The sequence below is a fragment of the Phascolarctos cinereus genome, unplaced genomic scaffold (genome assembly GCF_003287225.1).
Source record: "Phascolarctos cinereus isolate Bilbo 61053 unplaced genomic scaffold, phaCin_HiC Scaffold_4;HRSCAF=312, whole genome shotgun sequence".
Taxonomy (NCBI): domain Eukaryota; kingdom Metazoa; phylum Chordata; class Mammalia; order Diprotodontia; family Phascolarctidae; genus Phascolarctos; species Phascolarctos cinereus.
The window spans coordinates 601,808,534-601,835,098 of record NW_027555847.1 but is presented as its reverse complement, the minus strand read 5'-3'; the positions used below and the strand labels follow the sequence as shown (position 1 = coordinate 601,835,098).

Here is a 26,565-nt window from a genome sequence, read left to right as displayed (position 1 = left end):
GTGGTAAGATAATGCATAGATACTAAACATAGACTAGTTTAGTAAAATAATTTAATGGTTAATTTAAGAAGAATATAAACTGAGGTAAACTTAAGCAAAATGTCATGAAAAAAATTTCCCAACAAAACACTACATAAAAATGGAAACAGGTACCTTGGAAGATAGTAGGTGCTCCCTATTAGAGCAATTCAGGCAAATATTGGTTAACCATTTGTTAGTAATAATGAGATTCTTTTGGGGTATGGATTGGGCTGAACTGTTGCTGAGGAAATATCCACATTTAAAATGAGTTATTCTATGATACTAAAGTGTTTCTAATTCTTTCTTTTGAAGCTAAAGTGCTGAAGTAAATTCTGAATCCCAATTCCTAGTGTTACTACAGGCTTCCTCCTTAGCTGCTTAGTGTCTTATGTTGGCTCACAATGAGGTGAAGACACTTAGAGGTTTACATGATGAATGATAAACTTTTCCATGAAGAAAACCTATATTTCCATGTGGGACATTTATAGATATAAATAACTACAATGAATAAATTGTAAAGATATTTTCTGGATAGGAGAGAGACATATTTTATGTCCTTCTGTCCTCACTTTACGTACACTTTTTAGGCTATGTTTATGTACATTGTAGATTTAAGAACTAACCAGTTCTCATAAAATGGCTAAACCAGCTGTGTCTTAAGACATGTACTTGACTTCCCTCATGTCCCTTGTTTGCTTTCCATACTCTTTCTACTTTGGTGAGTAATTTTTCCTTTTGACCTGATTTGCTTCTGATTCCCAATCACAGTCTAAGGCCTTTTCCCATACTGTTAGTAGCGTGTCTTAGCCTAAATCCTTCTGTTCCTTCAAGACTCAGGTCAAATCTCACTTTCTACAGAAAACCTTTCTTTGTCTCTCTTAATTCTAGTGCCTGCCCTCTGTGGATTATTTCCATTTTATCTTGTATATAATTTGTTTTTATGTAGTTGTTTGCTTGTTTTTTCTTCCATTCTTTAAGATATGGGACTATCTTTTACCTTTCTTCGTATCTCCACAGTGCCTCGTACATAGTAGAACCTTAATAATACATCTTTATTAACTGAATGTTCAAATTTAGTGATAGATAATTTGTGCAAAACAGTGTCTTCTACATCATAAATGTGTTGATTACAACAATGAGAAAAAATATATTTTAGATGGAGTCCTAGGCTTATCTTAAATGTAAATTTGAAAGGAGCCTTAGAGGCCACCTAGTCTGACTCCTTCATTTTACAGATGAGGAAAAATGAGGCCCAGTGAAGCTAAGTGATTGCCCAAGGTCACAAGGTAGTGTCATCACCTCATTTACAACCTAAAAGATTTCTTGAAAACTCTATCAATCACTTTTATGAGTAAGCAGAAGTAAAATTTTGGAATATGGAAAATCTAATAAAGAGTTATTTGTGAGCTATCTTTCTGCTTCAACATCTTTATATTTTTTTCTTCTTTCTTTACCCTTGTGCCACTTTGTGTTACACTGTCTTTGCTCCTATAGTACTTGGAGTAGAAAGAGGAGAAGGAGAAGGCAGAGAAGTGGGAAGAAACAATGTTCCCTTTAGGGAATTAATTGAGTATGAACCAAAAATGGCACCTTCAATTCAACAAATACTTATTAAGCTTCTACTATATATAAGGTACTGTTATAGGTGTCAGGGGTGACATATACTTTTCATGGAAAAACTGATTTCCTTTGACTCAGATTAAAATGGTCACATTTCTATATTTTAGCTCATTCATACAACAGCTCATGAATTTTGGTTATAATTTTATGCTAATTTATATTTACTTTTCATGACACTCCCTGTGAGTGACTTTGGACAAAGCACATAGCCTTACTGGGCCTCAGTTTCTTCATCTGTAGAGTTATGTGGTTGAATTAGATGGCCTCTGAATTTTCTTTCATCTCTACATGTGTGATGATAAAAAGCCTAATTTTTGTTTCATTATTGAAATGTATACATGATTTAGAAAACATATTTTAAAGTAATTACATAACATTAATTTAATTTGACTATATAATTTATAATTTAACATTAATTTAATTTATACAGATGAACTGCAGGATGACACAGAAATTCATGAAAATATTACCTGTATCATTTATTTACAATTTCTTTCTTTATCTTTGGGTATATAATTACTTCTAAGAGTAACCATTTTGTTTAATTCTTTGATATGTGCAAGATTTGAAAATGAGAAAAAAACTTTTGGGGGGGGATGAGAGAGTGAATTTTCATAATTACTATATCAAAACTTGAATAATAATAATTGGGATGAGAACTTACCTTGTGATTTCCTTTTAATAGGAAATATCCAGGTGAAGAAATTCCCTCTATCAATGCAAGTTGGCACCTTTTCTGCAGATTATATCCTCCTAGAATTACCCAGAACATTGAGAGGTCAAGTGGTTGTTCAGTGAACTCCATTGGCTTCCTATTATTTCCAGGATTTAAAGTTCTTTATAACCTGTGTCCATCTTACCTTTCACTATTCTTATACTTCTTCCTCTTCACATAATCGAGGATCTAGATACATTGGTGTACTTGCAGTTCCTTGAGGACTACATCCCATTTCTCATCTATGTACTTTTCAGGGTGACTGTTCCCCATGCCCCCCTGACCTCTGTCTCTGTTTTTCTGGCTTCCTTTAAGGCTCAGCTCAAGTGCTACTTTTGTAGGAGGTCTTACTTGGTCCCCTCAGCTGCTAGCTCCTTCCCCTCTGATATAACCTTCCATCAACTTTGTATAACTATTATATGCTCCTAGTTATCTACAGGTTTTCTCATTCTTTAGAAATATGTTCCACATAGGCATGATTTGTTTTTGGCTTTCTTTGTAGCCCCAGAAATTTAGCACATTACTTGCAGCATAGTAAGCAGCTAGTAAATGTTTGTTGATTGTCTCACTGAATTCTTCATGGTTGCATAACCTATATGTGTCAGAGTTGGAATTTGAATTCAGGTCTTCCTGGCTCTGAGGACAGTTCTTTATCCACTATGCCATTTTATCTAGGTTCATTCTCTGACATATACTACCCATAAATCTGGGTAAGTCACATTGGAGAGTATCTATACACACACACTCACACACACACACATACACACACACACACACACACACAATATGTACGCATATGTGTAATAATATGTAATAATATGTAATAATATGTAGTATGTAATAATAATATAATTATATTATAATTATATTATAAACAATAATAATGTATACCTATATTATTGCATTTAATCTTCACAACCACATGAAGTTTTAAAAATTATTATTCTCATTTTATTATTTATCCTCATAATTATCATATTTAATTATTATCCTCATTATATAAATGAAGAAATATGCTGACAGAGATGAAGTGATTTGTCTAGGATTACATACTCAACAGGAGTTTAAGGCAGAATTTGAATTCAGGTCTTCCTGGTTCCAAGCAATGTGCTCTGTCTATTCCACTTCATACTGTCTTTCCTATGTGATTCTTGTGTGTTTTCAAACAATCTCCCCAGAGGATCTCTAGGCAAAGTACTGGAAGTTTTCCTCTGGTTTTTTGTTTGGTTTCAATGCTTTATAAATGCAGTTAACATAATCATACATACTTGGCAGCACAACTGGCAGATGAGTGTGGCATTAGTATCATAATGTCATTTTTAGGTTACCACAACATATCTGACAGATATTTGAAAAGTTACAATGCTCAATTCCTTTATTAGCTGAAAACTAATTTAAAATGTCAGGAGAAATGTAAATATATTCACCCTAAGGCAGCAATTCATTCCATAAATATGAAATATATTAATTTAGATGATTTATAAACTAGTAAATAATAATGTGCTTTGGAACTTCAGACAGTCTAATACAAAAATGTAGATTATTAAAAAGCATTTGAAGTTACTTTTCAAAAGCTGACTTGTAGTTTTCTTGTTATGCTTTTTATAATCAATTACAGGATAAAAATTACTTACTAGCATAGGCATTTATTAGCTAACCAGAGACTTTAAAATCAAGTGCATCAGACTGCTAAATCAGGGTTTGAAAAAGTCAAGTGAATGATAGCAGAAATCCCACGTATAATACAATGTCTTTGGAGATTGCTTATATTTTATAAATTTTAAGAAAATATGCCTTTAGCTTAATAACTAAGAATAAGACTGGGATGCCCACACTATGGTTCTTTACTATAATTAACAACTTTGTTAAAACAGATATTTCATAAATCTTAATAATTTCAATAATAGTCCTTTCCATGTTGGATGCCTTAAAACTTTAGGCTTTCTACAATTCCTTATTTCTCTTTTTTTCTTCTTCAGTTACATTTAAGAAACTAGTCCATAAGATGATATGATCATAATTTAAAGCTAGGGTGAGTCTTTTTGGTCATTTAGTTCAAACCCCTCATGTTAGAGATTAGGAAGATGAAGGTGAGAGATACGAATTGATTTTGATAAAGTCACTCAGACAGTGTCAGGGCCAGGACTTGAACCTGGGTTCAAACTGAAATTTCAAAGCTCTTGTACATGTTTAGAGTGACTTTTCTTAAAACCTGATTCCATAGTAAATTGTTTTGAAAGCTTATATGAAAAGTTCTGGGAAAAAAATTGATAATGGAGAGACAGGTAGAATAAAAATGATTACCAACCTTCTGGAGTTTGCTTTGTTAACCTTTGTTTACACACCTTCTTATTCTCATCCCCAAAGTGTTTTGTGATATGAATGTTTATGCACATATGCATGTAATTATTAAAACAAATAGGATTTTTAAAAGAACTTTGTTAGAAATTTGTATACGTGTGTGTGCATATATGTGTGTGTATATATGTGTATGTGTGTAGATAGATAGATAGATAGATAGATAGATAGATAGATAGATAGATAAATTCTTTCTCTTCAGTATTCTTTCCCTAAATAGTCCAAAGTGTGAACTTTTCATGCCCCAGAATGATTATCTGGCATAATTCCTGTCCATGATGTTTTTAATAAAACCCTCAAAGTGAATTTTGACCAAAATCAATTCTTTGAATATGGTATGGACAACTACTATTATAATAATAGTTGGCTTTTACTGGGCAGTTTTCAGGGTTATAAATTGATCATTATAACAGCTCTGTGATGTAGGTGCTATTTATAATCTCCATCTTATAAATGAAGAAACTAAATCGCAGAGGAGTTAAGTGACTGACCGATGGTCTACAGTTAGTAAGTGTTGGAGGTAGGATTCGAGCCCAGAACATTTCTGTCAGTCCATTGTTCTTTTCACTGTCTATGCTGCTTCTCAGGTGTATAACAACACTCAAGGTGTCCATCATATCCTTAAATTTCCTATGTAGCATTTAAAACCCCTTGCCATCTGATTGTCTTCTGTCTTTCCAGACTGTTTTCACTTTACTCCCTCTCATGCTATCTGTGTGATCCAGATAAACTGGCCTATTTGCTGTCTCCAGCACATGATGCTTTATTTCTCCTCTCCATGCTTTTGACCATTGACATACATGTCTAGAATGCTCTCCATTTCCAGCTCTCCATCTCTTGGGATCTCTACCTTCATTCAAGAATCAACTCAAGTTTCGCCTCCTAGAGAAGGCCTATTTTTTGAGTTACTTGGATGTTAGTAACCTCCATCCACTACCCTCTCATCCCGCCCCCCAGATTGCCTTGTATCTGATTTGTTTGTATTTTATATTTCTGTACCTGAATACAAGTTGTTTCTCTCTGGTATAATGTAGACTCCAGGAGACTGTTTTTATTTGTTTTTGTCTTTGTAACCCCAGAACTTCACTCAGTACCCGGGATGCTGTTTCCTTTATACTAGACACATAAATAGTTGTGGGATTCATCTGACTCAGGATGGCCCTCCTCCATTCCATTTACATATCAGTTATTCTGCACAAATCATTCTCTGCTGCAGCATATTGGTTTGTAGAATTTCGTATCATGCCTTAGCAGGCTGGAGACCCAGGAACTGGGCCCACAGAGGTCTTACAGAACTGGGATTTGAAGGGCCTCTGTCTCACTCACTTGCTATAATATATAGCCTGTCTGTAGAAAACCAAATCAAAGGAAACAATTCAGGCTTAGAGAAATCCTTTCCCTCTGTTTGCCAGCTTGTTAATTTTGCAAGATGCTTTAGAAGCTCCTTAGCCCATCATGCTGTAATTATTATTATTATTACTGTTTTTTGCACAGTAGACTTTGATTGTCAGATGTATTGAAAACATTAAGATTTTTTTAATATTATGTATAAAGTCCTTTTTGGATACTAATTGTCCTGTTAATATCATATTTCTTTCTTTGCAGTTTTACTTAAGAGTGCAAAAAGAGAGGAGGACAAACCATTTAGAGACTGTGCAGATGTGTATCAAGCTGGTTTTAATAAAAGTGGAATCTACACTATTTATATTAATAACGTGCCAGAGCCCAAAAAGGTAAAAGCTGAAGTGTTTGTTTACAAGTTGTGAACTAGAACTCTGAACTGAGGAAGGGAGGTTGTGATTAATCTGTGAACACGCTAAGCTGAAAGTGTATCAGTGAGCTGGGTTGTCCCCAGAGAGCCTGTGTTCCTTCCTGAGTCACTGAGGGGCAAGCAAAGCCCTTCCCTCAGGGCAGCTTCAGTATTTCCTGCTTGCTCTGTGATCACTCCTAGGGTGGGCAGGGAGTGGAGAAATAGCCCCAGCATTCCTGGTCAAGGTTATAAACAGCCACACACAGGAGTGACTTGAGGGGTTGAGAGAGGGCAATGTGGAGAGAAGCTCCACATTTCTAGGGGAACAAATGCCCCCCCAAGCCCCTACCACCATTCTGCATCATGTTCTGTTAGAGCCAGAGCATCAGTTTGGCAGAACAACTGCTCCTGGGTGGGTGGGGGAGTGGGTGGAAAGAGAAGCATTCTTCTCTCTAAATAATATGACAACTTCCTCTGCATATTTTTCTAAAACTGGGTCAGAGAACTGGATTCACAGGGAATCCTGACAGTTGAAAAGGGATTTTTTAGGAATTTTTAGGAATCATTGAGACCACCCTTCTCATTTTACAGATCAGAAAAGTCATCTAGGGTTTAAATGACTTCCCTAAGGTCATACAGTGAATTGGTGATAGAAGTTGGATTAGAACCCAGATGTCCTGACTCAGTATAGTCTTTTTTTCCCTCATACTTTATCATGTTGTAGAATCAGTGTTATAGCAGAAAAGGTCCTAGGATTGAAACATGAATTAGTCAAAGCTTTTATGTATTGTTCCATTCTTTTCTGAACTTTTTTTTTAAGGGAAGGGTAGTGGGATTTATATTACCCTATCCAGTCACCTTAAAACACTTTTTGGCCCTACTCTGTCTATTGGCTGCTCAGGTCCCTTCTCTTTCATTCATTCTCCAGGACTGGTGTCTCTCCCCTTCACCCCTGTCCCTCCATTCCCATATAGATTCATTATCCGCATCTAAACTTGCTTCTCCTGTTTCCCAGACTATATGACCACAGTTTTATTTTTTGGTTTTTTTTTTTAGGCAATTGGGGTTAAGTGACTTGCCCAGGGTCACACAGCTAGTAAGTGTCAAGTGTTTGGTCTGAGGTCAGATTTGAACTCAGGTCCTCCTGACTTCAGGGCTGGTGCTCTGTCCACTATGCCACCTAGCTGCCCCTAAGATCATAGTTTTAGAACTAGAAGGGAAGTGAGAGGCCATCCAGCGTAGTCTTTTCATTTTGCAGATTAAAAGGAGAAAAATCAAGGCCCAATTTTAAGAGACTTGCCCATTAATCACATAGGTAGTAAGTAGCAGAGTCAAGATTTGAACCCAGATCCTCTTATTCCAAATCTGTTACTCTTTCCTTAGTATCACACTATCTTCAAGGTTCCTGCTCACTTACGTGGGCTATAAATACTTCAGTCTTTTAAAGGTTCTATGACTTCATTCCAGTACTACGCTCACCAGCACAGACTGAATTCTCCATTCTACCTTCCACTAACTCCCCAACCCCAACATAAACCTTAGTATTTTCTATGAGATGTTATGGCCAAAAATTAAAACAATCAAACGCACATAAACCCACTATCATTAGGTGACTATTTTTCCAGTGATAAGGCTTTTGAACTTAATTAGGCAGATCCTTGGAGAGCCTATCCACAGTCTGTCCCACTGCCAACAACCAAAGCTTTTCCACTTTGATAGTACTAGTATCTTCCAAAATAAGTAAAAGTTCAAGGTCTTTTTTGATGCTACCTTCAGACATATTCAAATTGAGTAGAAGAGACCTAGCATTAGGAAATGAATTCAAGATATGGAATTATTAGCTGGCAATGTCTTTTTGCCTTATATCTTTAAGATTTAAAGGAGGAATGGAATGGGAATTTCAGCCATTACTGTGGCCACCCAAGTCTTAGCCCCATTCCTCATCAAGACTTTGGATTCTCTAAGGCAAAGACAGAGGAATACAATTTATGGCAATTCCTGATCCCTTTGCCCAAGCTGGAAAGACCTGGAGTCCAAGCCCCCTAAGAGACAATGTGTCAAATGGAGGAGCTAAGCTAAATTCAAAGAGACACTTCACTAGTTTAACTTCTGTATGAGTCTTTGTTGTATTTTTTTAAGTCCCAGGAACTCCTGAGACTAAGACACATAAAAGGTTGTGATCTGAGCCAGTCAAGGTGTCCTTACTGATGAAGTCCCAGATTGTTGAAGCAAGAAAGATACAGCAAGACTAGTCGAGGAGAATAGAAAGAGAATAGTGGGGAAGTGCTATGGAAGAAGGATCTTTTTATGCTTCTCAAATTATACCACAGCATCAACTGGAAGGGAATAGTGATGATGATGAAGATGATGACAATATGATAAAAGTTAATGTTAGCACTTCATCTATCTCGTTTGACCCTTTGACACAGGTACTCCAGGTATTATGATTCTCATTAAAAAAAAAATCCAACAACCTTGTAAGATAGCTAGCCCATGTACTATTATTGGCATTTCACAGACGAGAAAAGTGAGATAGAGAGAAGTTCAATGACTTGCCCATAGGCACAGAGCAGTCTTAGAGGTGGGATTAGAGCTCAGGTTTCCCCATTCCTAGTCTAGCACTCTATCTTCTATCAATTAATCAACAACAAGCATTTATTAAATGCCTACTATGTGACAGACTGGAGATACAAAGACAAAAAAAAAGAGATTGTCTCTGCCCTCGGGGAATTGTATTCTATCGGGGTGAGACAATGTGTATATACACACACACACACAAAAATGAATAAAGGATATGTTGTTTAAGGGTAGTTCAATAGCCACTGGAGAGAGGTGGATCTATGTCACAATGCCCCTCCCATTTAGATAGTATGTCATACAAGCCTCCCCTTTTGCCAATGGGAAAGCTGAGACAACTTGCCCAACTAGAAGAAACAGCTAGTTAACAGCAGATATGAATTAGAATATGAGTTTCTTTTTTTCTACCTAGTCCGCTGTGTTTTTCACTACCTCCCCTAAGTATATCAAATCAAACTCTCTCTCAGGGTGTTACATTTATTCAGTTCACTACAGTGGCATGTCCAGAACACAGTCTAGTAAGGGACTAGCCACAATCACGGCATCTAGGAAGACTGTCCTAAAGAAGGCACAGTTTTACCAGAAGATATGACTCTTATTACTGCGAGGAAACAGAGTTGGAGGAGGTTTGGGAAGACCTTTATGAAACATCAGATTTTTTGAACAATGGCAGAGGTGCACAGCAGAAAGGGAGCTATAGTAGGAAAGATGGAACATTGAGACATTGAGGGCTTTTTCTGGCCTTATGTAATAATCCTTTTAAAGACATTTGGTGAACATGGATTTTCTGAAGGGAGGCAATATAGTATGTTAAAAGGAGAAGCAAGTTTGGAGACAGGCATCTGGATTCAGATGATAACTGTTAGTTACTTACTGTCTCTATGACTTTGGGCAAGTGACTATCTCACTTGGCCCAAGTTATCTCATTTATAAAATGAGGGAAGTGGACAACATGGTACCTAAAGCGTCTTCCAGCTCCATGTCTATGATCTTAAGTATTTATAACAGCAGTATTTTTCCCCTAATTTGAAGACTATTTAAAGCCAGTAAGTTTTAAAATGTCATTATGAATCATAGTACTAGAAAGGCTGTCGTGTGAAGCTCCCCAAATGCTACTTATATTCATTTATCTTTTCATTCCTTTACTTGGCAGTAGTGTTAATTGAAGATCCACCAAAAATGCTTTCTTACTCATGCTTCTATCATCCAGGGAATTAGAAAATCTGGGATCAGTAGCTGACGTATATAAAAATCTAGAATATTACAACATTAAAAATGATTTCACATTCTGACTTTGGAAAAAAAAAACCTAAGCCCATTGTAAATAGGATTTAGGATAAATAATATTTGCAGGATTTTATGCAGGAATCAGTAATACACACCAGGCTTAAATGAATTTCAGCCTTCCTCGTTCACCTCAGCCTGATAATCTAAATCTGCTTCAGTAAGATTGGCCTAATAAACTGGTAAATTGGTACAATGTATGAAAACTTGGATGGAGGGCAGAGAAGATCAGCCAAGAATGAGTAAATGTTGCTGGCTGTACTAAAACTACAAGAATAGCAACACCTACTTTAATAGTGTTTTTATTTGCATTGCTTTATCATTGAGAAATATCTATAAAGTTCAAAATAATGAAATTAAGATTGAAGAGAAAAGTGTTCTATAATACTGATGAAGAGAACTGGTGATGATTTTCTGGGCCCATTTCACATTTTAAACAATTGAAATAAGAACATATTGAGCATTTAGAGTCTTCCACATTTAAATTATTAACTTGTGGCTGTTTTATGCACTAGATTCTTTTCTAAGCATTATTGCAGGAAACATGAATTTTCCTTTCATTTCACAAATTGTCTGGCAGCCAACAATTTTCATCTGTAAAAAGTCAAAACGGCCCCTAAACTCTACTTCTTATTTAAAAATATTTTAGAACTAATAATTCCTCTAATTCTTGGAAGAGCGATATAACTGATATTCATTCTGAAGCTATGGAAAAACAATTAGCATCTTTAAGCATTATTATTCCACCTCCTACAGAAAAGCATGAAAATGAGGTGAATCAAATTTCATTTTTATTGTTTGAATTTCAACCCCCATATTATGTTAAAAGGTGTTTAATGGTTGAAAGCTTTGACCTTGCCTGGGATATGAGCCAGTTCAATCTTTTCCTGAATAGAGTTAAGTCAGAGTGAGATTTTCAATAAACTCAGCAGCATACCTAATGTAACAGGTTCCCCAACCAGCAGCAGGGATCATGCCAGAGAGTGCAAACCACACAATGCTTGGCAAATGAGCCCTTTAAGTCTTTTCATGTCTCAAATCCTCCTGCCAGTAAAACCTACCATTTCCCCCCTGAACTTTTCCTCATCAGTTAACCAAAGATTCATTTGTTTCTTTTCTCACTAGAAACAGCAATGTGGCTTTTGCTACACAGTCAAATACATTCTTTTTTTCTGCAAAGAAAAGTGGGAGACCTGAAGTTCCCTGTAACTAACATTCCAGTCTAAACTCTAGAAGTCATCATAAAACTAGAGTTACAACATGTGAAATCCCCCAGAAACAGGAAAAATAGTAGGATCATAACTTGAAAGCTGGAGTAACCATCTAGTCCAATTCTTCCATTTCACAGATTGCAAAATCAAGACTGAGAGGTTTGGTAAACTGACTAAAGTTATGTAGGGAGAAAAAAAATCAGATAGACAGGATTTAAACTCAAGATCTCCAACTCCAAATCCAGAACCCTTTCTACTTTACCACACTAAGGACAGTGCCTAGCACATTGATTTACAATATTTCTGAACCAAAGTGCTTTTTTTATAGTTTGAAAAATAGGAGTTTGTTGTTTCCTTAAGTAGCTAAGATTTGTGATTCAAGTCTTTTCAAACACTCTAATTATAAAGATACTACATGATCATTTTTTTAAATGCTATAAAGGAATTTAAGGGTCATCTTACAACACCCTAAATTTGTAGGTGAAGACATGGAAGGCCAGAGAAGTTACATGATGTTCCCAAGGTCACACAGATAGTAAGTAATAGATACAACATTACAAGAAATTATTAAGGAAAATTGTTCTAAAGTTCTAGAACAAGAAGATAAAATGGAAATAGGGGGGAAAAATACAGTTCACTACCTGAAAGAGATCCCAGGAGAAAAACTTATAGGAATGTCATAGCCAAGTTGTAAAATTCTCAGGTTAAGGAGAAAATATTGCAAGCAACAAGAACAAAATAATACTGTAGAAATACAGTCAAGATTTTACAAAACCTAGCAGCTTCTACTCTAAAAGACTGTAGGTCTTGGAACATTACGTTTCAAAGAACAAAAAAGTGGGGGTTGCATCCAAAAATAATTTACCCAGTAAAGTTGAGTATAATCCTGAATGGAAAAAGACAAAGGACATTTGACAAACTGAAGGACTTTCAGGTATTCATAACAAAAAGACCAGAACTCAACAGAAAATTTGATAGAAAAGGTCCAGAAGAAATATAAGGAAAACATTAGAGTCTAATTATAAAACACTTATTGAAGTCAAACTGTTTACCTATTATATATCTGTATATCTATATGGAATTGTTGTCTGTATTCTTAAAACTGTCATCATTACTAAGTAATAGAGATAGGTTTTTGAAGGCACACTCTTTGATTCCAAATCCAGAACTATTTTTATGAAACTGCACTGCCTACAAATATCTTTATTAGGGACAGCTGGGTGGCACAGTGGAGAGAGCACCAGCCCTGGATTCAGGAGGATCTGACTTGAAATCCGACCTCAGACATATAACACTTACTAGCTGTGTGACCCTGGGCAAGTCACTTAACCCCATTGCTTAAGGGGGGAAAAAAAAGAATATAAATACCTTTATTAAAATATCTGCATAAATAATAATAAATGTGCCTCACAGAAAAAGATATTATACATAAGATGTAGATGTAATGCAATATCAATACTAAGTAAACCTAAAATCAAAGCTCAAATCAGTCTCCTACCTGGATACTTCTGTTGCCAAACTGTTTTCTTTTCTTTTCTTTTTTTTTTTTCTAAGCTAAACTGCTGGTGTGCCACTACCACTTGTTAAAATTGGATCATGTCTCTTTTCCTTCAGAATCAGAAATCCCTGGGACTGTACTTAATACAAAATTGCTCAGGATTTCAAACAGCTACTAAAACAGCTTTGGCAATGGATGGCCTCAAGCTATTTTGACTCTTACAGGCTTGGAAAGGTCTGTACTTCTGACCTTATTGCAAATCTACTTAAAAGTGCTAATTTTACCTATTCTCTCTAGATATTAAATTTGTAAGTAGGTGATTAGTCTAACTAAGATCTTAGCTAATACCTTTGTCTGAAATGGCCTTTGGTGAATCCCACTAAAGTCCAGAGGAAATTTCTTATTTGCTAGGCCTTGCTCTCAGTCTCATGTCTTGAGACTTCTTTCTTTTTCCTAGTCTGAACAGAAAAGTTGGAGGAAACCATAATAAAATCCACATTCTAAACTACAAGACAATGATTTTTTTAGAAACTAAATATCTTAGCCCATTACCATTGCCTGGCCCTTTTTCCAGAGAGGTTATTATTAGAATCACACAGATGTTGAGCTGTGTGGAACCATCAAAGCCATCTGATGTTAAATTCTTCATTTTACAGTGACAGAGAAGTTCAGGAGACAGAGACAGAGACAGAGACACACAGAAAGAGACGCAGATAAAGTGGGTAACGGAGAGACAGTCAGGATCTGCTCAAAATTAAACAACTAAATAACAGCTAGGAATAGAATTGATCTTTCAAAATAACCTGGAGATGAGCTTCTGAGAACTCCACAGACTGGACACTCAAACTAATTTCTAAAACTTTCTAAAGTATTTATATGAAGGAATAATATATCGTATAGACTTAGAATTTACAGCCTGGAATTTGTGGTGATAAACTTGAAGATGGAATGCAGCATATCTTAAATTGAAACTGCATATACGGTATACATACCACTTAATTAACTTAAAAATATAACAACATAAGTATTTTTGCAATCCTGTCTCCCCTTCCCTAATTTATATTTTCCCATGCCTCTTCTAAAAAAAAAAAGGATAAAAAAGCAAAAGGCAGTGCCAAGTAGAATGAAATCATGATTGGCAAAGTAAATACACCATTGACCATTTTCTTTTTTTTCCCCTTTTGTTCTTTTTTTTTAAATTTATTTTTAATTTTTAATTTATGGAATAAAATAAGCATTTCCATGATATGGTATAATAAAAAGATGATTGCATATGAAATTACAAAAGAAATCTAACAACAACAATAACAAAAAAAGTTTTTGTGCATGCCAGGAAATGCTTGCTAATGTCCTCAATTTTATTCATTTAAGGCTGGAAAAGCTTTGAAGACTAGCTGTGGTTCAAACTTCAGTAATATCAATATTTCTCACAACTTTTTTTCCTGAGATATTCCGTGATCTACTAGAATATGAACTCCTTGAGGGCAGGGAGTATATTTCTGACTTTCTTTGTATCTCTAGCACTTAACATAATGCCTGGCACATAGTTAGTGCTTAATAAATAATTGTTTACTGAACCCACCCCTTATAGTGACACACAGGAGCTCTTGGGAGGGAAGGAGAGGGAACCATAAAAGACTGGAAACTGTACTGAGTGGGGAGAATTGAATTTGGTCCCCCAGGATCATCCAACACTTTGAAAAAAAGGAGAGTAAATTGCATTTGGCCAAAGTGTATCAACAAAATGTGTTACCATTTAGTAGAGTAAGCTGTGATACAGTGAAAAGAAGGGCTTAGGAATTGGGATGCTTGAGTTCTACTCTTGTCTATTTACTAGTTGTGATGCTTTAGACAAGTGATTAGCTTCTCTGAAGTTGTGGCCTCATCCTAGCTCTGCTATTTATTAGCTGTGTAACCTTGGGCAACTGAAATCTCTGAGCCTCAATTTCCTCATCTGTAAAGTAAGTGGTTTGGAATTGATAGATAGTTTCTACCATCTAGAGCTAAAATTGGAATTGACCATAAAATCTGTAAAATGGAGTTGGACTAGGTTTTCTTCCAGGCCTATAATCCTATAATCCTATGGATCCATTTTAGCTAAGCTGGAACTCCTAAGAGTTTTTGTTTTTTACATTTTACAAGCTGCTACAAATACTGCCAAAAAGAAGCTTTGCTCTTCCATTTCTGAAATGACAAAAAAAAAAAAAGAACATTCTGTAAAATGCAGGGTTTGGAATAAATGATCTTTCATGTCCCTTCCAGCTTTTAAATTCCATGATTCTCTGATTCTTTGAACCCAAGAAAACATGGCCACCAGATATTAAACTAATATCACAATTCAGTTTATTCTACCCGGTCTAGGCAAAAATCACTTGTAGATAGAGTTAACTCTTTCCCTCAGGAAATAAGTAGCTACCTTGCCTCACTACCTAACAAGCAAAGTTTGGCAAAGTGTATCAAAGTCACAAAGTCCCCAAGATACAAGGTTGGAAAGTCATGGAAAAGCTAACCTCATGCTGGAAAAAAGTCAACCCACAATAAAACGTGAGAGGGCAAGAAATATCAGCTACATCACAAGAGTGTAGCCAGGTTTCCTCTGTCTAGAAGGATCTTGCTGCTCCCCAAATACTGTTTAGTTTCTTTTCTCCCTTTCATAAACTTCTCGAATGAGTGATCTGCATGTTGTCTCCATTTTCCTTACATTTGCAGGAAGCTTTTCCCCATCATCCCTAATCTTGGTGTCTTGGCTCAGAATACTCAATCTATCCTGTATCTTGTTTGTATGTAGTCATTTGCACATTGTATATCCCATTGAACTTTGAACTTCTTCACAGCAGGGACTGGAGGAGTTGGGTTTTTTTTTAACTTTTTGCCTTTCTTTTTATATCTATACCTATACACACACACACACACACACACACACACACCACACACACACACACACACACACACACACACACACACCCTTCTATACCTAGCACTTAGCACAGTTCCTGGAGCATAGTAGGTATTTAATAAACGTTACTTGGTTGACACTTTAACCTTCCCTCTGGCTTTCTTCATGACTAAACTTCTGAAACAGTTCTCTCCAAAATCAATAACCCCACCATTTCTTCCAGAATCAATTAAGAGATACTTAACAGTCAGGCTTCCTTCTTGACCTATCTTTGGCATTCAACACCATTAACCTTTCTCTCTTTTGACTTCCCTGATTCTACACTGTCCTGGTTTTCCTCCTACTTATTTCTTTTGTTTCCATTAAGACTTTGTCTTCTTCCCATTGGAAGTTTATAGGCAAACCTAGATCATCACTTCTGAGGTATGTTTTAATTGAGAGTCTGTGGGGGTTTTTTTTGTTTGTTTTTGTTTTTTGTTTTTTTGGCTAGGCAATGGGGTTAAGTGACTTGCCCAGGGTCACACAGCTAGTAAGTGTTATATGCCTGAGGCCAGATTTGAAGTTGGGTCCCCCTGAATCCAGGGCCGGTGCTCTATCCACTGTACCACCTAGCTGCCCCCCTGGATTCTTCTGTGTGTATCCGTGTGTGTGTGTGTGTGTGTGTTTGTGTATGGGTCAGACTCTAAGGCCTCTTTGATATAATCTTCCAACTCTGAAATCGAACTCTATGCCTATAACTCTCTAGCCTAGCTATATATCTTTAACATGCTACTGGACATTTCCATTTGAATATCCTGGCTTTACCTCAAAGTCAACACATCCAAATGACACTTGATTATCTCTTTTATCCTGATTATTTTCCTGTTCCTATCAATTCTCCTAGTTACTTTGGCTTAACAGCATGAAGCCATCTCTATCCTTACCTTTACTTTACCATCTCTATCTGGTCAGCACCCAATTCTCTTGATTTCTGCCTTTTAAGTTTCATATGTGTCCCTTTTTCCATTTCTATTACCACTGCCCATGTCTATGTTCTTATGACTTCTTGTCTGGGTTATTACAACTTCCTGATCAGCCTCCTTGACCTAAGTCTCTTCTACCTCCTTTCTGTCTCCAGATTAATCTTCCTAAAAAATGCTATTTTAATCATGTTATTATCTGCCCAATAAGTTAATGTGAATCCTAACTTTCTACAGGATAAAATCCAAACTCCTTGTCTTGAGATTCAAGGGGCCACTTAATTTGATGTCTCCTTGGCATCATTCCAACATTATCCCAAACTGTTCCCCTCCATGAGCCCTTTGTTTAAGCAAACTAATCTTACCGGCCTCCCAAAACGTTGTTTACTTTTTCCTATGCACATGTGCCTTTAGTGTGTCACCTTCACTTCCTCCAAATAAATCCTACCCATACAGTCCAAGATCTGGGGGCTTTGATAAATTGCAAGTTCCCTATGAGTCAATACAGTACTATGGCAACCAAAAAGCTAAAGAGATCTCATATTGAAAAGAGGCGTAGTGAACAGGATAAGTCAGTTCATATAATTTGCTTTTTTCAGGCCACATGTGAAATATAATGCTCAATTCTGGGTACAGCATTTCAGGCAGGGCATTGATGAACTTGAGAAGTGAGTTGGGGTGGTTTAGAACCTCAGGCTCATGCTAGGAAGAGAGGTTGAGATAACTAGGACTCTGTATCCTGGAGAAGAGGGGAATACTCTAGGATATATCTGTGGTGGAGAGGTTTGAAGAACTGATATAGATTAGATTTATTCTGCTTCACCTCAAAGGGAAGAACTAGGACCGATGGGGAGACTGCTACAGAAACTCAGCTTTTAGCTGAATATGTAGAACTTCCTAAATGATTAGAGCTGCCCACAAGTGGAATGGTCTGTTTCAGGTGGATTGGATTCATACTTAGTGGAAGTCTTCAAATGGAGGTTAGACAACTACTTACAAGAGTTATGATAGGAGGGATTCTTAATAAGGTATGGTTTGGATTAAATACCTGCTAACATTCCTTCATAATCTGTGATTCCACTGATTAAAGGTTCAACCCAAATGCCATTGTTCTTATATATATATATATATATATATATATATATGTGTGTGTGTGTGTGTGTGTGTGTGTGTGTGTGTATATATGTATATGTATATATACATGTATATGTGTGTGTGTATATATGTGTGTGTGTCTATATGTATATAAAATTTGGGTGAAGCAATTGGAGTTAAGTGACTTGCCCAGAGTCACACAGTTAGTGTGCTCCCATATATTTTTAACAGCCTTACCAACCTATATTGATATCCTTGTCTTCTAAATTCCTTTGATTTTATTTTCTGTACCACTTATCTGCGGTACAAACATAGCTATTATGCAATAAATACCATAAATGCATAATACAGGATAGACATATATCAATTAGGTCAATCACATTGTGAATTTTAAGAGTGCATAAGCTAAACACATCACAGGGCTAATCTTAGAAAGTAAAGTCTTATTCCAGATTCACATGAATATGTTTTTCATGTACTAAACAATATTATTAATCGTAGCGTCCTCTTTGAGTTCTGCCTCCCAATCTGTAGTCATACTTGTTCTTGAACTCTGTGGTTGGTTCTCTAAAAGGGCTACTATTACCTATCAGGGTTAAAGTATGCCCTGTGGTACATCTTCCTAAAACTAAAGCTCATGATTCACCTACCAATGCACTTACCTTTAATAGTTGTCTAGTAGAGACAATTATCTCAAAGCAAAAGCAATTTTCAAGATGCCACAAAATTGGTGGGAAGAGTGGGCACAATCTGAGTACATTAGTAGTGAGAAACATACATACAGAAAACACATGACCAAAAAACTTATGTCACTAGTATTGTAGGGCTAGTATCCTTTCTTTTTTGTGATAATTATACGTTGCTCCCCTTGGGTAGCATCTCTGCTGGGCAAGTGGCTCATTTTTGGTCCCTAGGTCTATTTTTATTGGCTGTTCTACTCTAGATTACCAGAACTTCTGTCTTAAATCCTTACTCAGCTCCCTTCTCTTCTGTCAGAGATCATACTCCTTGAAGCTGCTTCAGGCCAGACTGTCTTCAGAAGACCACCAGATTTGGAGTCAATCTTCAGCCAAATTGCCCCTGTAATTTCATCATCCTTCACACTTCATAAAGAGGCAACAAGGCCTAGATATATATTAGCATTTCATTTAACACATTAACAACTTTAATATCTTCTAGGCTCTGTTACAAGTTCACTCTTAGTTTCTGTGATTAAATCAACTAGACTGGTGGGAGAACACATTTCTCTCAGGACATAATATTTTTATATTTGAAGTTTATAAAAAGGCATTTATTGTAATAGGTTAAGTGGCTGAAAATTCTTAAGTAAAAAAAGAATATCAAGAAAATATGATATATGCAAATAAACTATAGATATAAGCTGGTCAGTAATTCTATCCCAATGAAGCAAAAGTTTTAGTCACTGAAACTACATGTGCACATTATTGATTCCTTTTTATTTATTCAAAAACATTTATTGTCTTCTATGTACAAAGCACTTTATGGAATGCAAATATAAGTAAGAGATGATCACTGCCCCCAAGGAACTTATAATCAAATGAGAATAACTAAGATATGAACAATATAATAATAGTAGAATAAATGAATGAATGGAAATTTTTTATTGGGTTGCTTACTATGAACCAAGAACTAGAAGCAAATATAAAATAAGTGGCATATAAGTCATATAAACTAATGGTTATAATAGTTCAGAGAAGGAACAGAAAAATCCCAATCAATGAAAATTTCATTGCAGAGGAAGCCTATCAGAAGGTCTGTGAGAGATGAGAAGAGTTGAGATAGGTAGGGACTATACAAAGGGAGAGCATTTGAAGTTAAGGCATCGGTGTGAACAAAGATGCCCCCATGCCTGTTTGAGGTAAACTAGACTAATTTGCTTATGACATAAAGTTATAGAGTAGTAAGGACTATATGGGGCTAGCTTTTGCTCTCACGTAAATAAAGTGCATCAGTTGAACGACAGTGTGTATTATTCCAACAGTAACATGGGCAATAATGTACAGTAATCCAACAAGGAACTGAATTTCAAAGACAGATGCATTGGCAGCATCCAGTTCCACCCCTGCCTCCATATTTATTTTTGGAAAAATTACATCTTTTTGAAATAGGAAGCTATCCTTGAGTTTTCAGTTATTTAAAAAGTTAAGCACAAAACCGGAGAATCCCATTTCTTCCTCTCTATTTTTAAAGAAGTTCTTGATATGAAACTTCAAACACACAGTGGAACTAAGATATTTGTTGTCAAGCCAGATCTGTGATCTGTGAGGCCAAGTAACTTCATATTTCACAAGAGTAATTTGGGTGTGGGGCAGACAGTGTAGTTTGTGATCGGGGAATAGCAAAATATTCCTAAATTTCCTAAAACATAGGTTACATAAAGTAGAGTGGACCTAAGAAAGGAAGAAAGAGAAGAGGGGAGGGAGGGGAGGACAGAGGGAAGGCTCTGCCCCCATTTTGCCACTACTTTGCCCTGTGATACTGGGCACGTCAAGTCACCTCTCTGACTCTTAGAAGATCATAGATTTAGAGCTAAAAGGTACCTTAGAAGCCACCTAGTACCACTTCCTCATTTTACACAGAATAGGAAGGGACTTCTCTGGGCTTAGATAGCCTGTCAGTAAATAACAGAGGTGAGATTTGAACCCAGCTCTTCCTGGCTCTAAATTTAATCTCTCTTCTCTTTGCTGCTGTTGTTCAATTGTTTCAATCATGTAAGACTCTCCATGACTCCATTTGGGGTTTTCTTGGCAAAGATACTGGAGTGGTTTGCCATTTTCTTCTCCAACTCATTTTACAGATGAGGAAACTGAGTCAAACAAGGTAAAATGACTTGCACAGGATCCCACAGCTAGTAAAGGTCTGAGGCCAGATTTGAACTCATGAAGATGAGTCTTTCTGATTCCAAGCCCAGTGCTATATCCAATGTGCCATCTAGCTGCCCTTAATGTACTTATTTTAAAATTTCTTTTACCTGTAGAATAAAGAGGTTAGACTAGATGATATTCAAAGTCCCTTCCAGCTCTAACATTCTGTGTGTCTAGAGATCAATGGTCCATTTCACAGTAAATATATTGGCAGTCCTGTGTTTTGGACCAGGATTGTGACTACTGCTTTCAGACCCCTGTCCCTCTTTTGGTCCCCACTCATTGCCTTAGGGGACAGTTTGAGGTTTTTCCCTGAATTGAAACTTTGCGTTCTGTGTGTCCACACAAACTACTGCTATTGCTTCACACCCACACCTTTAGCCAGCCACAGAAATGTTCCAGTGATTTGCTGATTCAGCAACACAAGGGAATTATCATCCCCATAGATGGTCTTGAATTATCAGGCGGCTACTACTCTACACACTACTCTGAAAACAGAGATTGCTCTCCAAAGGCCATTATATGCTACATATGTTTTCCTTCTCTCTAGGACTCTGGGGGGAAATACATCAACTTATGAATAAATACTGGGGCTTTTAGAACAATTGAAGCACACACAAGTGTGTAGAAGGTTAGAATAGCTTTTCCACATAGGAAAGAAAGTGTGACCCTGTCAAAAGGACCACAACAGGTCATATTCCTCCGTCCTCTGTTTGGGAATAAAAGTCACCCAATGTGCCAAATTTGGTTTCTAATAGTGTTTAATGGATCAGAACAACTATTATATTTGACTTATGCTAGCATGTGATTTTAAAACTTTGTTAGAAGAAAAGCTTTTTATTTTCTGTGTGTGTGTGTGTGTGTGTGTATGCATATACGCATATATTTTATATACATACACATATACACTTGTATACATACAAATTACAGATTAAGATGGGTAGAATGGCATACAACAAAGAATAATGAATTTGCAATAAGAAGACCTGAATTCTAATTCTCTTTGGATACTTACTGTATGACCTGGGGCAAGTTGCTTAATATCTCTAGGCCTCAGTTTCCTTATCTGTAAAATAGAGAAGTTGAATTAAGTGTTGTTTAAGGTCCCTTCCATCTCTAAAATCCAATGATCTTATGTTCATTTTTTTCTTACGTTTCATATTCTCAAGTTTATTTAAGACTGTCAAGCCTGCTACTTTTCATGTAGTTAATTTAGCATTATTTTCAGTCTTGATGTTAAATGTTCTATGGAGTTGATCAAATCTAGTTTGGTCAATAAGAAAATCAAATCAATTATTTATCACAGAATTCCATAACTCAGAGCTAAAAAAAACCTCTGAGATTATTTCATCCAACACATTTATGTTATAAATGAGAATACTGAAGCCCAAAGAAATCTGATGACTTGCCAAAAGTCTGTGTATTGTCTGTGGGCTTACTTACACAGCAAGTAAGTAGCAAATATGGTATTTCAACCTTGTGACCTTTATCCTTGAGACTCAACCTAGCCGATTTTTACTACTAAAAATTTTCTGTTTCATGTTTCTTTCATCTTCTGTGGATACCAATGCAATGTCGATGTGCCATTCTTCCCCTATTGTTTTTTATAGGTATTTTGCAATATGGAGCTTACAGGAGGAGGTTGGACAGTAATACAACATCGTGAAGATGGGAGTCTTGATTTCAAAGAGGATGGAAGGAATATAAAATGGTAAGAGAAATGCATTTCTCGTAGTTTGGGATGTTTTATTTCAAGTTACTTCCATTACACTATCCCACGCTCAAACAAACAAGAATCAGTAACATAATCCCCGTTATTTTAAGCCATCTCTGGAGTAACTTTCTAGTAGAAAACACATTTTGTCTATGATAGTGATGTTTCCCTCACACACAACACACAAGCTAATTTTAGGCAATGAGTCTCATATGTGCATATTATGAAAGAATCTTTGAGTGAGATGATGTATTGAGCCAATTAGTAGAATGCTGACTGCATTTAGGCTTCCAGTCATCTCAATGTGAGCGTCTTTTAATAATCAAAAACATTGGGGTCAGTTCCCTACTTCACACCTAGAAATGAATACCTAATTTCTGGGAATTACTTCCTTTGTTTTTCTATTCATTTCCCTGCCTCTCTCAAAAGGAATATGTGACTTACAAAGGATATTATTTTATACATACTTTTTAATTTATTTCATGTACAAAATATATCTTGCTAGTAAAATGTAAGCCCCTTAAAAGCAGACTATTTTATTTTTCTCTGAATGTCTAGGCACGGGGCTGGGGCACCTACAACCTCAAGGCCACATGTGGCCTTCTAGGTCCTCGTGTGCAACCTTTTGACCAAATCCAAGTTTTATAGAACAAATCTTTTTATTAAGGCATTTGTTCTGTGAAGTTTGGAATCAGTCAAAGGGCCACACTTAAGAATCTAGAGGGCCACATGTGGCCTCAAGGCCTCAGATTCCCCACCCTTTGTAGAGCCTTGCACAGCACCTTAGTTACAGTAAGTGCTTAATAAGTGCATGTTTAAATGTCAGATTAAAATTTTACCTCTTTTTGTACAGGGGATATTTTTGGCAATAGATGACTGTGAAATTTTAACCTCTTTTTTATTCATGGCAGTTTACATCCATATTAGCCTTTTCCATCTATGTTTAAATATAGATGATAATGGTAATGACTTGCCATCAGCAACAGAAATATATTGAGTTATTTTTCTAGTAGCTTTAATGAATTTAAGCTAAATTGCGTGTGCACACGCACACACACACACACACACACACACACACCCTCATGCCTTCTCTAAGTAACCAATGACATAAATTGGTATAATCTATGGCTCTGGAAGAGTATTGTTTTTCTAAATTTAATTGGTTTTTGGTACAGCTAAGTAGGGCAGTGGATTGAGTGTCAGGCCTAAAATCAAAAAGACTCATCTTCTTGAGTTCAAGTCTAACCTCAGACACTTACTAGCAGGGCAAGTTACTTAACCCTGTTTGCCTCAGTTTCCTCATCTGTAAAATGAATTGGAGAATAAATGGTACACCATTTTAGTATCTCTGCCAAGAAAACCTCAAATGGGGTCTGGAAGAGTCAGACATGACTGAAACATAACTGAAACTGAAAAATAACCATGAAGAAATACTATAATGACAAAGCTTTCTTAGTAGAAATTGATCCTTTGGAAGAAAGACAAAATGAACTGGAAATATTGGTTATACCTGAACTCAAATCCAACTGAAACATAGCATGGTTGGTCTGGCCATCCCCTATTCCTGGAATGCAACTGCTCTTTAATGTGACCTTACAGAATCCCTGTCATCCTTTAAGATGAAATTCAAGCACCATATTCTTCATGAAGTCTTTCCTGATTCCCCCACCCCAAACTTCTAGTGATTTTCCTCCCAGACTATCTCATATTTAATTCCTTTGTATGTTTATGTATTTATTAACTTTGTACACATATGTATATGTATATATATATATATATGCTACATATATAATTAATATGCCCTTATTGTCTTCACCCCCCATTAAAATGTAAACACCTTGAAAGTATGGATTGTTTAATTCTATCTCTGTGTAACCCCTGTACTTAGCACAGTGCCTGGCACATAGTAGGAGCCTAATAAATAATTGTCACTGATCGATTTTGCATTGCACTGCTGGTGACTGAACATGAGCAAAATGACTACCATGAAGATAATTGTGGTGTTTGGACCAACATCTATTGCATAAGAATGAAGTAGAGAAATTCCATGAAGAACTTGACAAGATTCTCAAAACAAGTTCACTATGCATTTACATATTTATTGAGATCAATGTTAAATTGGGCTCAGGAAGGATGGCTGAGCTAGATAACTACCATGGTCCCTTTTAACTTTGAGAATCTGTGATTCTGTGATGACAAAAGATAAATGTGAGTTGGAAAATGTGGTTCATGTTTGAATAAGTCAAAGGTTTGTAGATAGTTCATATAATTTATTGGTAGAATGTACTGCCTGAGAACAGGGGATTCTTCAATCACAGGCTAGATGACCACTTTTTTGTGTGACATAGAGGGATTGTATTTTAAGGTACAGATTGGACTATATGACCTTTGGAGATCTTCTAGATCTTGACTTTTGTGATTTTGTGATTCTAAGTGGGAAAGAAGGCTGGAAAGATATTGCCTGAAGTTTTGGAGGGTCTTGGATATCAATGCCAAGATAAGACTTTACACATTATTTGGGGAGGAAGAACAATGGGGACTGATGTTATCGGAGTTATGTATTAGAATGTTATTCTTACTTTATCTCTATTAAGGAAAATGGGTTTCAAATTAGTAACAGTAGAACAAACATGGTTAAGTCACAATGGACATTAGATTTATCCGAGATAACAGTAAAGAAATGACTAATTGTAAATGACTTGAAATTGTTTCAAGTCTCATTTTCAGAAAAAAAAATACTTCCTGGAGCAATGAAAGAGTTAGAAATGATCAGAGCATCACTAGGTTATTTTTTTTTTTTAGAAATCATAAGAAATGAGAGATAGCATAGTACTGGAAATGAACAAAAGTGCTGGCTTACACTAGGAGGAAACAAGTTTTTTATAAAAGGATGAATGTCACATAAAAGCCCAGAAAAGTTCTAGAAAGGATTATTAAATATATTGTTATTGCTTCAGAAAGATAGTGGTGGTCACTAAGAGTGAATCAGAACTAGCTTCATTTCCTTTTCTGATATAATTACTCAACTAATAGATCAGCAAAAGATGATAAGCATTATTCAAAAAGAAATTTGACATCATATTTGTAAATCGGTTATATAGTATGCCAGTGTATCGTATACACATATATGTATACACACCAACACAAACATTAAAATACAGACACTATGGACATAGTTTCCTTTATTTGATCAAAACTTCCTTTCATTCTCTCTTTTTATACCATCTCCTTCCTAAAATTATTCTTCATTCTCATGATGACTCTCATTTCCTTCACTATTTAATATTCACTTATGAGCTATGTAAGGGGTGCATACATTCATCATTAGCATAAATACCAATTTTCCATTGAACTAGAATTTGCAGGATATGGAATGAGATGTGAACAGATTTTGAATGTAGATGTAGAAATATCGATGTGTACAGATGTATTTGTGAATTTAATTAGAATCACATTAGGTTGATAACACTCAACAAATGGGGGTAGGTGGGGAAGTGATCACATCCCTGCAAATATTTTTCTCACTAGTAATACAAATATACCATATCATGTCACTTGCCTTGACAAACGACATATAAAAGAAGAGTGACATGCAAAGCATGGAATTGATCCATGTCTTTTTAAGTATTTACCAAAAATCTTCATTTTGAGGAAATGATTTTTCATTATTGGAATGTTGCTTAAGTTATACTGGAGTCTTTGCCTTTTAAGGAAATCAACTTATGTTTGACAAGGAGTATTTTCATACTGTTATTTTCTTTTAATATGCTCAAACTTTTAAAGCATTTCAGATATATGTTACTTCCACAATATTCAAGAAGAGTGACATTGCTGATAGCTGAGGCCATTAGGACAGAAGTGAGGGAAGAAATAATATTACTATTATAAGAGTTGATTGCCTTGATTTAACTTGCATTGCTTACACTAAAACATGTGTCTATCAATGGCTTCCTTCAGAACTGATCTTTTGCCTGAAAAAAAA

At 36.0% G+C, this 26,565-nt stretch overlaps 1 protein-coding gene across 1 annotated transcript in view; it reads left to right on the top strand.

Moving 5' to 3' along the window:
- The window catches only part of ANGPT1 (angiopoietin 1), a 327,917-nt gene that overhangs the window by 223,343 nt on the left and 78,009 nt on the right, over window positions 1-26,565 (top strand). Inside the window, 3 exon segments of the mRNA XM_020970198.2 lie at window positions 6,320-6,447; window positions 22,480-22,552; window positions 22,555-22,580. Coding sequence (XP_020825857.1) covers window positions 6,320-6,447; window positions 22,480-22,552; window positions 22,555-22,580 — 227 coding nt within the window.